At 39.1% G+C, this 11,785-nt stretch overlaps 1 protein-coding gene across 1 annotated transcript; it reads right to left on the bottom strand.

The window, feature by feature from the left end:
* Window positions 1-5,479: 5,479 nt before the first annotated feature.
* Window positions 5,480-7,019, bottom strand: LOC311503113 (cystatin-B-like). The gene is made up of 3 exons (XM_084565648.1): window positions 6,874-7,019; window positions 6,675-6,776; window positions 5,480-5,820 (listed from the first exon to the last, which is right to left on the bottom strand). The coding sequence occupies exons 1-3, from the start codon at window positions 6,943-6,945 to the stop codon at window positions 5,692-5,694; spliced, it is 303 nt and encodes a 100-aa protein (XP_084421774.1). The 5' UTR covers window positions 6,946-7,019; the 3' UTR covers window positions 5,480-5,691.
* Window positions 7,020-11,785: the final 4,766 nt, after the last annotated feature.

The raw sequence follows: 11,785 nt of genomic DNA, 5'->3' as shown, positions 1-11,785 counted from the left end.
GCACAAATGATGGAGCCTGGTACAGATAGTCACATAAACATTCACATACCCCACTTCAACGCCAAAAACTCTAGTGGGTGGGATCCCCCTGTGAAACAGTGCATACAGTTTTCACCATTTTCCTCTTCTCTGCACTTCTTCCAGCCTTTCTCTCTGCTTTGATCCACATGGGTGGCTATACCTGTCTCCATCACAGATGATCTGCTGTGCATTTCCACTGTCAGGTTTAGTCTCCTTTCCCTTCACTGTTTTGATTACCATTGCTGAGTTGAACTCCTTAACTTTACAGGGGCTTTGAGGAGGTGTAGAGTCTGCCTGAGAAACTGATTGGGGCTTCTGTAGTACTGGGGTTATATTTATCTGTCTATTTAAACACACAGCGCCACATAATAATGTTCAATAATTGATAATGACGTCAACAGTTTACGTTCTTTGGTGTCTGTGAACGTCTTTGATTTCAGCTGTCTATTGAATATACTGTACACTACAGTATATTTGAGTTGGGATATTTACTGGAAAGTGTCTCCCTCTTGTGTTCAACTACACCTGTTACCACAGCCCTCATAAAACTGTGGGATGTGTTTGTGCTCCCTATATGCTCAAATATCCTCAGAGTTTTCCATTTTTTTAGTTTCCTTCAATCATCTTGCTGCTACAGTCAGTAAACCAACATTTCCTTGCATGAATGAATAGAACAATGACGACTGTCAAATCGATACAAACTGCTTTTAAAACTCTTCACTGTATACTATGATTTAGTATCCGTGGGTTGACAAGTTAGAAATGTAAGCTCTGACAATGTATAGGAATGTCTGTTGTGTAAAGTATTTTCAGGATTTTTAACAACAGGTTTCCATATACATTTTATTATTTTTTATTTTAATTATATCCAGTTAAAGTTAGTGTTGATGTAGAGGTCAGTTCTTTCGCAGTGAGGTCCAGTACAGTTATACGCTGTTGTTAATGCTGTATTTCATTATCACTTGTTGTCTGTGTTGTGCGTCCTTCTTTAATCAATTTAAACCCAGTCATATTAATGATCACATTCCTTGAAGCACAGGTCAAGGAGGAGGAGGAATGGCAGCAGTTTTACCCTTTATTTATTATTTAAGCTTCAACTCATTTGAAAGTCTCACTCCTCCAATTTCTTGTTGCGGTGTATCGCCCACGTGCTCCTTCCACTGAATGTTTTGCTGAGTTTCTATGTGATTTAGTGCTTAGAACACTGATTGATTCATTGATTTTAACATCCATGTTGATGTCAGTGACAGCATCTGCTCTTCATTTACTTCACTATTAGACTCAATTGGCTTTTCTAAGAATGTATACAGATAAACTCAAAGATCTGACATTATTTACTCACAACCCTTTTTTGTCTGACCATTTCCTGATAACATTTTAGTTTACAATAACGGACAACAATGGAAAAGAATTTGATACAGTAAATATACATCTGATGATGGTTTAACTCCTTTATTATTTTGTTGTTCAAGGCATCCTTCTGACAGCTGTCAAAGATGTAAGTACAGTGGCATTAGAAACTCCTGTAGAATATTTTTGATTTCTTCTCACCTGTAGATGTTTCTGAGCTAACTTTAGTAATTACAGCATCTAAACCATCCACTTGTCTTCTAGATCCCATCTCAACTAAGTTTCTCAAGGAGGTTTTTCCATTAACACCTTCATATTAAACCAGATAAATGTATCCTTATTAACAGGATATGTGCCTCAGATGGCTGTATTTAGAACTGTACTTCCTTTTATTTATGGAATTCGAGAAAAAGTTGTTGCTAATCAGTTGTGTAACCATTTAAATGGGAATGGTCCGTCTGAAGAGTTTCGGTCAGGTTTTAGAGTTCATCATAGTACTGAAACAGCTCTGGGTAAAGCTCCCAATAATCTTCAGACAGTGGACTTGTCTCCACATTTGTCCTGTTTTACAACAGCCTCATCTAGTGACAGAAAAGTCCATGCACACGCCAATAAGGGTTGAAATCATTATCCAATAATGGATCACTAGGTCAAATTAAATTATTACACTTAACTGATTAATGCAATGATTTACGATGTTCTGTCATTATGTCTTCATCAGTGTGTGTTGAATTAGCACTGTATATGTATCTGTGAAGGTTCTCATTCAGCCAGGTCATGGTATATACAAAGAGTTGTCTTCAAGAAACTTTACAAGTCCAGTTGCCTTTCTTTAATGTTTTTTTGATACACTCTACAGTATGTGTATTTATACAGTCTAGGGAAATTATGACTGCCACATGACTTGCAAAAAGTCTGCAGCCAAACCATATACTGTTGGCAAACATTGTCCTCTAACGCTGCACTTCTGACTTCAGTAATTCCACTTTAAGAAATGTCTTCTGACAGCCCAGTGTCGGAGGCTCTCTAGAGGATAACAGGTTACAGATAACGAGTGGACACAGATTGCAAAGGCAAAGTTCAGGCAGCTGATCATGCATCTTCTTTGCTACTAGAAAAGAAGAACTACAGTCACAAGGTGAAACCATTGGATATGACTAATAGCACTGTGGCACAATAGCAATATGATTCAACACTGCTGCTGTATAAGTTATTTATTTATTTCCAAACTCGTCAATCATTGGGCTGGATGTAGCTTAAATCAAGAGCTTAACAGAGGTCATGTTTGATTATTAAACACATCATCACATCAAAATTGGCTTGAATTTTCCACTTCACCTCTACGTACCGATCAGTCATTCATGGTTCACCTCGGCGTGATTGACAAATGTGTGCTCAGCTTACACAATGTGCTTTTGTTCAAGCTAAAAGGAGTCATTTACAACGTGGTGAGAACCTTCACAGACCCTTACAACATGCTGTATGTGATTGATGTGATTCTTAAAGGTGTGGTGTGCTCAGCAGCTCAGTGTTCCCATGATACAAAACATACATTCCTGCTTAAAACAGATATACGGTTGGCTCTTAAGAATTATTTTAAAAAATCACTGTAATTTGACCATATGGTGGAAAACAAGAAAACTCTAAATGTATGGTTTTTTTGTACACTGTTGTGTTCCGTTCTTGTTGTTGTGGCACTTTTTTCCAAAGGAAGCTCGTGCTATTGGAAAGCTTGTGCTACAGTACCAGTTTTATTGAATGTAACACTAATTCAAGATTCAATAGCTATCTTATAATTTTATATTTTTCATCAGTTAGTATATTGGTGACAAAAACTTTGTTTGATATTGAGAAAGACTTAAATTCACAGTATGTTCAGCTTACACAATCAGTGTGTCTTTTTAAACAACATGCAAGAATATATGACTCGTACACAACAGCCATATTGTAGACTGTTAAACAGCATATTATAATACAGCTGATTTAAATTCATTTTGAATGATGCAGATTTACTGTAAATAATATTACAAAAAAAATCACTATTAGTTGAATTGGTTGACCAATATCGACAAAGAGCAGGCATGATAGATATTTTCCATTGTTTTTTTTGTTTTTGTCCCTGGAAACTTCCTGTTTTCCTGCCCATTTTCTTGAATGTCATGTGTTGTGTGTCATGTGAATGTTTTTTTACATTCAGATATTTATAAGGAATGAAACTTTAAGTTGTGGTGTCCGAGATGTACAAAATGTGGGTTTTAATAGACAGCAATCTCTGTCCCTGAAGAAAAAAATGTGAGTACCCCGCCCCAACACTGATAGACCCTTGAGCACTCAGTACTCAGATCACTGGAGATCAGATGAGGGCTGTGTTTTACTACTGTGTGCTTCTTTTTAATGGGAGTGACTGCAAGTTTACATTTGGATAAGTTTTTGCTCCTAGGATCTACACAAGGCTCAAATGAGATGGTGCGCATCCATTTAGTGTCCTTGCACAGCGTATATCTGTCTGCAAGCTGTCAAGCATGAAAAGCCAAACCTGTAAGCTGTGGAAAAAAGGGTCTTTTGTTTGAGTATGTGAGCGTTGATGTATGGAACATGAAGTAATAGGAAGGCCTGTTGTTTAGAGCGCTGTCTGTTGGTTCCTCTTGAACATTCCCTTGTCTGTCAGAATTTAAAATAAAGGTTTCGTTGATTGGAACACCGATATAACATGTGGCAGAGTAAGCAGATTGGGAATCACTTCTCCAGGTATAGGTGTACAAGGAATTTCGGAAGGGACTTTGTAATCTTAAAAAATCTAGACGGCTGCCGCATTTACTTTACATAAAATCTTAAAGTAAGAACAAGTGTCTTCATTCTGTCATTGTCTTCAGCTGAAAACATGCCGTACATCCAAAAGCATTTAAATAAAGGCAACTGGACTTATAGTTTTGTTTTTGTTTTGTTTTTTGAGAATACATTTCACCACTCATCCAAATAGCTTCTTCAGTTCTAGGGGACTGGTGGGAAGTTTGAGGTTTAAATAGGGAACTCTGCGGATAACCCATCAGACACTTGCTGAGTGGTCAAGCAAGACAATTACCGATTTCTTTTCAGCGCTAGCGCCTGACAGCAAGAGTTAACAAGAGTTATTTTTGACTAGGATACCCTGTATTTTCTTCCTTCGCCTGCACGATACCATCACATTTAGTAACAACCTGTTCATACATTTGTTACTACTGAACAACTGCAATTCATTATTATCATGGATTCAATTCAATTTTATTTATATAGCATCAGTAACAATACAAATCGTCTCAAGACGCTTTACAAAACCCGGCCTGAAATCCCCAGAGCAAGCCTCAAAACTCCCTTTTAACAGGAAGAAACCTTGAGCAGAACCCAGCTCATATGGAGGGACCCATCTGCCTAAGGCCAGCCGGGAAGAGACAGAAAAGAGAGAACAGCTGGGGAAAAAAAACAAAAAAAAACGAGGACAAACGAGAATTGTTCATTCAGGTAGGACATACATCTGTTGTCGTGGTCTCATCAGCCTGCCTAGTCTTCATGGAATCCTGCAGTTATCCACTCCTACCTGAATGAACAATTCTCCAACCTGCCTATGATTCCTCTTACATTTTCAAACTGTCATGTAACATCATCAGCTTGTATCATAAGATTCCACATGTACTCTTTAGTCGGACATATGTATCTATGACAGATGTATGTTTATCTTGCTGTTCTCTTCTCTCTTCTCTGTCTCTACCTGGCTGGCCTTAGGCAGATGGGTCCCTCCATATGAGCTGGGTTCTGCTCAAGGTTTCTTCCTGTTAAAAGGGAGTTTTTCCTTGCCACCGTCGCCTTCAGGCTTGCTCTGGGGGTTTCAGGCCAGGTTTTGTAAAGCGTCTTAACGATTTGTATTGTTATTGACGCTATATAAATAAAATTGAACTGAATTGAATTGAATTGAATTGAATTGGAGTGGATAACTGCAGGAGGCCATGAAGACTGGGCAGGTTGATGAGACCACGACAACTGACCTTCACCGACAACATGCTGTACATGACGGGGCCTGCAGCCATTATAAAATCAAAAACCACAACCAAAAGAAAAGTGACGCTGAACAGAATCACAACAAATTTACTTTGTTTATTCATAGATCTTGTACAAAATAGTTACATTTTGACATACTCCTATTGTCATGATCTACAGTACCTATACAGTATGGTGTTACATGTAAGAAACAGGAAGTGCTTATAACATTGTTGTGTAATGAGTCAGGATATTAAGAGACTGTAATGAGACGGTAGGCACTGATGCTTTGCTTTGTTAGTTATCCCATTAGAAGTACTCAATAGGGTCCTGTTCACTCTTGGAGTGCTGAACACTGGTAAGCTCAAGCTCTCCTCCAGCATGTGGGAGTTTTTGATAAACACGGAGGTGAATGTGATCGTCTCCTCCCACATGGACCTGCAAGGGAGTATAAGAAAAAAGTCAGAAATGATCCGTGAACATGTATTCTTTTTTTCTTTTTTTTTTCCAGGTTGGCCACAGTGCAAACAAACAATCTAAACAATGCTGATCTCGTTCTTTACACTTAATCTGCGCTAAATAAGAACAGAGTGCCATTTACCTGTATTTAAGAATACGACTGTACTCAAACTGATGGACCAACCCACAGTGACATCAACCATACTTTTTTTTTTACTATTTAGAAGCTCAATGCGGGTGACTGTAGCCGCTGCCATCTTGGTAGCGCCTGACATCACCCGGCTCCCAACCAACTCAAAAATAAATTTAAACTGGTGACTCATACCAAATTCAGCTTCATACAGTTGGCATGAACGTGAATGCAACAGAAACTGTGGCTATTTTTGTGCCAGGCAGTTTGTGCCAGGAGTTTCTGGTGCTGTTATGTACATCCCCATGTTAAAACCCATTTTAATATTGGAGTACACGGGGATATTTTTTTTTTTTTTTGCACTTCCCTGTTGGCTCAATTTTTCAGTCCCACAGGTTTCTGCTTGGGTGGTTTAAACTGACTTTCTTGCATTTTTCTCTTTTTTTATGTTTTTAAAAGGTGTGCTAAGTATGCCCAAAGAACTGGCAGGACATAATGGGATTAAAGCTGCAAAATGAAAAAAATGTTGCCATTAACTTTCACACAGCAGAGGGTAACTGACGTCCAGAGATAGTCCTCTGTGGATTCATCACTAGATGCCATTAGTGACGAGCATATTTTTAATAGAGGAAAAAAAATGGTTGTCTACAGTCATGGATGTGTACAAGACAACAAGATAATCAATACTTAGGAGAATAATCACCTTGATAAAGTAGTTGGTCCCCGCCACAACCTGGGTCTTGTAGTTCTTGGCAGTGAACACTTCAAACGTCTTCCCTGCTTTTTGCTCAGCATGCTGCTTCACCTGATGAACAATGACAAAAACATCAAAATGAAACAGAGGCCTGTTTCTGAATAGTTTTGATCGAAGGTGTACCAATAATCCTTTTTTTTCTACTTACCGAATCACAGATCTGCTGTACTTTCTCGTCAGCATCCTTAACCTGGGAAGTCCCTCCACACTTAACCGACATGGTGACCAAAAATATTTAGAGCGACCTAGCAGGAAAACAAACGAAAAGCGACTGAATCTGTCCCTGCGAGGAGTTCAATTTGAGTCAGGGAATCACATGATGCTATGTTTTGGACAGTACCATCAGCGCGGGAGGAAGAGGGTGGGATCTTTTTATTTAGACGGCGTTGCAAACAGATAAAAAGAACACAAATGTTTATAGTTAAGTAAGTAACTGAAAATTATTTGTATATTTCTAGTGCGAAACGTTAAAATTTTCAATAAAATAGTAACGTTAGATATATTAACATATTTCCTGTTCGCCCTCTTCGCAGTCTTGTGGGTTATTCTGAGGCGTGGCTAAATGACGGGTGTCAGCTGCCACAATGCTGGGAAGTGAGGTGGTTTGGAGAGTAGGCTTGGCACGTTTGGAGGGATGACCGATGACTCATAGACCTGCTAAACGGCTACATTGACTTTTTTGTCTTTAGCATTTTTGCAATTTTGCAATTTTGCAAATCACAGTTTCCGTTGTTCATGGTTTTTGTAGCCATGCGTGTCAAGTTAAGTCTGTAGAATCAGATTTCCTCCAGTTCCTCCTTTACATTTCCATGTTTATACTAGACCACAAGATATTATTCATCTACTTTCAATTCATTTATAAGCTGTAGTGGAAAATAACCACTTTTAGTCCCCTTTTCAAGTTAGAATTTACCGCTTACCTTCAATACTGTGTGAAATGTGTAGTGTACAGCAGGGTACTTTCCTTAACATCCACCCAGCTTGGACTAGACAGCAATGTTTTCAAAATTCAAGAATTTTATTTTAGTCTGCATTTGTTCTACATGGCGATGTACATACAAGCAAACCAGAAACACATTCAGGATATCTGACGGACAAGAGTGGCAAATTCAGGATCAGTGAGAAATTCACCTGCAGAAGACGTCCTATTCCTGATTGTCTTCTACGGGGATGTGCTTATCCATCAGAATAAAATGCCTGTTATTCTAAATTTGCCCACCTGACCTAGATTCACAAGACCGTGCAATCCTGTTCAATCTTGCTGATGCTACTAGAGAACTGCTGGCAAAGGCACGCAGTAAAACAGACAGAACAAGTCTGTATTCAGGTTTTGCTAAATTCATCTGGAAAAAAATGTGCAGGGAGGATGGATTAATAGTTTAGTTAAAAATATAAGTAAAAGTGTTTCATCAGTTCTTGACCTTATCACTGGTCACATGTTGGTCACACCAACCAGACAGTTGCGACTCATCAGAGAATGGACATGGGCCTTCTGAGGGTGTCCTGTGGTGTCTGTCTGGTAACAGAATGTTGTTAGTGGGGGCCTTTGGGTCCTACGGGTTGAGGAGAGGGAGCTGAATTTGGAGGCCAGGTCAACACCTTGTGCTGTTCTTCATGTTTTTTTCAGTTGTTCCTAAACCGTTTTTATGTGTGTGTCTGTGTCAGGCTGCATCCTGCTGGGGATGGCTGCTGCCATCAAGGAGTGTCATTGCTATGGGGTGGGGGTGTCTGGTCTGGTCTAGGTGGGTGCTACACGTCTAAGTAACATCCTCATGAATGCCAGGTCCAAAAGTTTCCCAGCAGAACATTAGATTGTCACAAGATGATCAGTGTTATTTACTTCTCCTGTCAGTGGTTTCAATGTTGTGGCTGATCGATGTAAATACCGTCATACTCCCTGATGTAATCCTTGTTGCTTTGGTAGTGTATTCTTTCCACTCTCATATTCCAAATCCGACTTGAGCTCAAACCTTTGCGGATGTATGTAACTCATATAGAGGGGCCCATCTGCTTGAGGTCGCACAAAAGAATGACAAAAAAATAGAGGAAGGGGGGCAGAGGAGAAGGGAGGAGAGAGAATTAGAAGCAAAGAAATACATAAATACAGTACATGCATCTTCTGGATAAACCTACATGAAGAATGTATACAGACATAGATGATACAAACAAGATTATATAATACTTACAGGTGATGGTTTTGTCGCCTGAGTCAGCCTCGACTATAAACTTTATCAAAAAGGAACGTTTTAAGCTTAAATTTATAAAAGCAGATAGCGATGGAGCTTGGTCATTAATGTATGTCATTATTTTCTGAGATCATATTAGAGAAATGTGATCGGTCTTGCTTATTCCCATCTGTGCTCAAGCTGCAGTCTTTTGGATCAGCTGGGGGCTTTTTGGAGAGCTAACTGGACAACCTGATAATAATGAATTACAGTTGTTCAGTCTAAAAGTAACAAGTGCATGAACAGATTGTTACTAATTGTGATGGTATTGTGCAGGTGAAAGAAGTAAATACAGGGTATCCTGATGTGTCGGCCACAGCAGTTGTCCACCACCAGTGTCACTATTGGTTTGTTCACAATTTTACACTTGCACACCTACAAATAACACTACACATAGTCTTTTGCCTACAGATTACACTTTATTCCATTTAAAAGTTGTAGATTTGGGTGCACACAATTTGGCATTCTGGTCATGGTTTTTAAGTTGTATTAATACTTACCATTTTCTTTGAGCTCCACTGGCAAAACGCCTGAAGCCTGGCTGAGTAGGCATTTTAAGGACAGTCAAGAGGAAGTGAGAAGAACCATTCAGAAGATGGAAGAAGGGGGACTGGACTGAAACATCCTAAAGTTTCCTTTAAAGAGGATTTGTTATTGTGGTGAAAGAGAATTATTTTCTTTGTATATAGTTTATCTTGTTTAGTTAGTTTAAGTATGTTAGATGTTTTATGGTCAGTTTGGTTACGTCAAGTTGAAGCCTTAGTTTTCTTGACCTTGGTATGAGTTTTTGGGCCCTATATTTTTCCATATTTGTTTGATCTTTATATTAGACCTCATTTTTGTATTTTTCTCATATTTTTAAACTTTATTAAAACATTTTTTTTTGGCAATTTTACACCTTTCTCCTCTACCTTTCTGCTTGGCCCCTAACACCTGGTCAAAAATTACTTAGCGCTGGAAAGAAATCAGTGATTGTCTTGCTTGACCACTGAACTGAAGAAGCTACTCGGCAAGTGTCTGATGCAGAAGTTTCTGATGGGTTACCCACAGAGTTCCCTATTTAAACCTCAAACTTCCCACCAGTTCCCTAGAACTGAAGAAGCTACTCGGATGAGTGAGAAGACGTTTCACCACTCACAAGGTATAAATAGGAAACTCTGTGGGTAACCCATCAGAAACCTGCTTGACCACTCATCTGAGTAGCTTCTTCAGTTTAGAACTGAAGAAGCTACTCAGCAAGTTTCTGATGGGAAAACTCTACACTCTTTGGGTACTGAATATTGGAAAGCTCAATCTCTCCTCCAGCACATGGGAGTTTTGGGGGAGTCTCCTCCCACATGGACCAGCAAGGGAGTAAGGAAAAAGGATGTGATCCGTGAAAATGTGTTCTTTTATTTTTAATATTTCTCTTAGTGCTGTCAGCCGCTAGTGCTGGAAAGAAATTGGTGATTGTTTTTGTTTTCCTCTTGTAATACTGACAAAAAAAAATGCAAAAAATAAAATAAAAATGCAGTTCTAGCATTAAGGAAGATTTTTTTATGCGTTATTAAGATATGTTTTCAAATCATTTGCTATTGCAGATTCGTAGCATGTTGATTTTTTGGTGCTTGGGGAGTTCGGGGTGTTTAAGGATGGTGACAGTATCAACAAAACTGCAGACAACCGTATCTCTTCCTCCCGGATTCAGCTCTGAGTTGTCCTGGTTTCGGTTGACTAATGGATGGATGCTGTTTATTGAAGGTGGCATTATTTGCTGGACACCGCATCCAGAGAAAACTATGCAGTTTTATGTAGTTTTATTAAATGCAGTCATGGTTGTAACGGTTTCTATGTAAATCGGTGAACGTCAGCTTAAACCAAAGGCTTAATCATACTCAGAAGAAAGAAAAAAAGGCTGAGACGAGATAAAACTGATTATTTCAGTTAGTGGATAAACTCAGGGGCTGCATAAATTATAAGTCCTTAATAAAGCACTGTGAACAAACTTGATAGATTTCCTTTAACCTGCTAAATATGTTTGCACCGTTTGCATTGTTGCTGTAATTGTTGCTAGAATGTGCCTCACAAAGCTGCTCAGCTGTACTCCTTGATTTTCCATTTTTCAGGAAAGCTTGCAGACAGGATTTCATTTAATGCAAGAGTTCTTCCTGTTTGGTTAAATCCTATGTGCCTCACACTACTTCTGAATATCATAAACAAACGGGAACATGTTTGCTGAAGCGAGAAGAGAGCCCTCTTGTTAATTATCTTCAGACCCCTGTGATTTGTCCTCTGACGGTTTCAGGACAGAAAGCACTGACCTACGGTACAGCAGCTCAGACAGTATCCTGTGCATAGAAGCTAGTACGCTACAAGAATGTGGTGGGAAAGTAAAGTTATTCTGCCATGGCAACAAACACAGACATGTTTCTGCAGTGACAATGTACTGTATGTGCCTGTGTTCTGATTATGCTTGACCAGTAAGTCATCTGCATCATGTGAATGTTTTGCAGGTTGTTGCTATAGTGATGTGGAGATGACAATCTCAAGAGTTAGTGAAAAGATGCTCAACCAATGCAATTTGTACGAAATACATTTTCTCCCCACTATGCCATCAGACGGGCCAAAACCTAGTTTGGGAAACAAGGAGTTATGCAAAATTTTTCCATCTGGGTGTGGTGGGTGATATTGGAATGTTGCTTTCACTGCAAATATGATAATGTATAATGGGGGCTGTCAAAGAGATGGATTATGGGTAAATAAGTAAGCAACTGTCAGTGAGACTGACAGCTAGAAGAAACAGCCGTAATCTTGCAAGAGGCACTCCTCTGAGACACTCCCCAGGAGAAGCAGAGT

Source organism: Chelon labrosus (genome assembly GCF_963514085.1).
Source record: "Chelon labrosus genome assembly, chromosome: 18".
In the NCBI taxonomy this organism is placed as follows: Eukaryota; Metazoa; Chordata; class Actinopteri; order Mugiliformes; family Mugilidae; genus Chelon; species Chelon labrosus.
The sequence above is the reverse complement of the archived record's forward strand: the minus strand, read 5'-3'. Positions and strand labels throughout refer to the sequence as shown.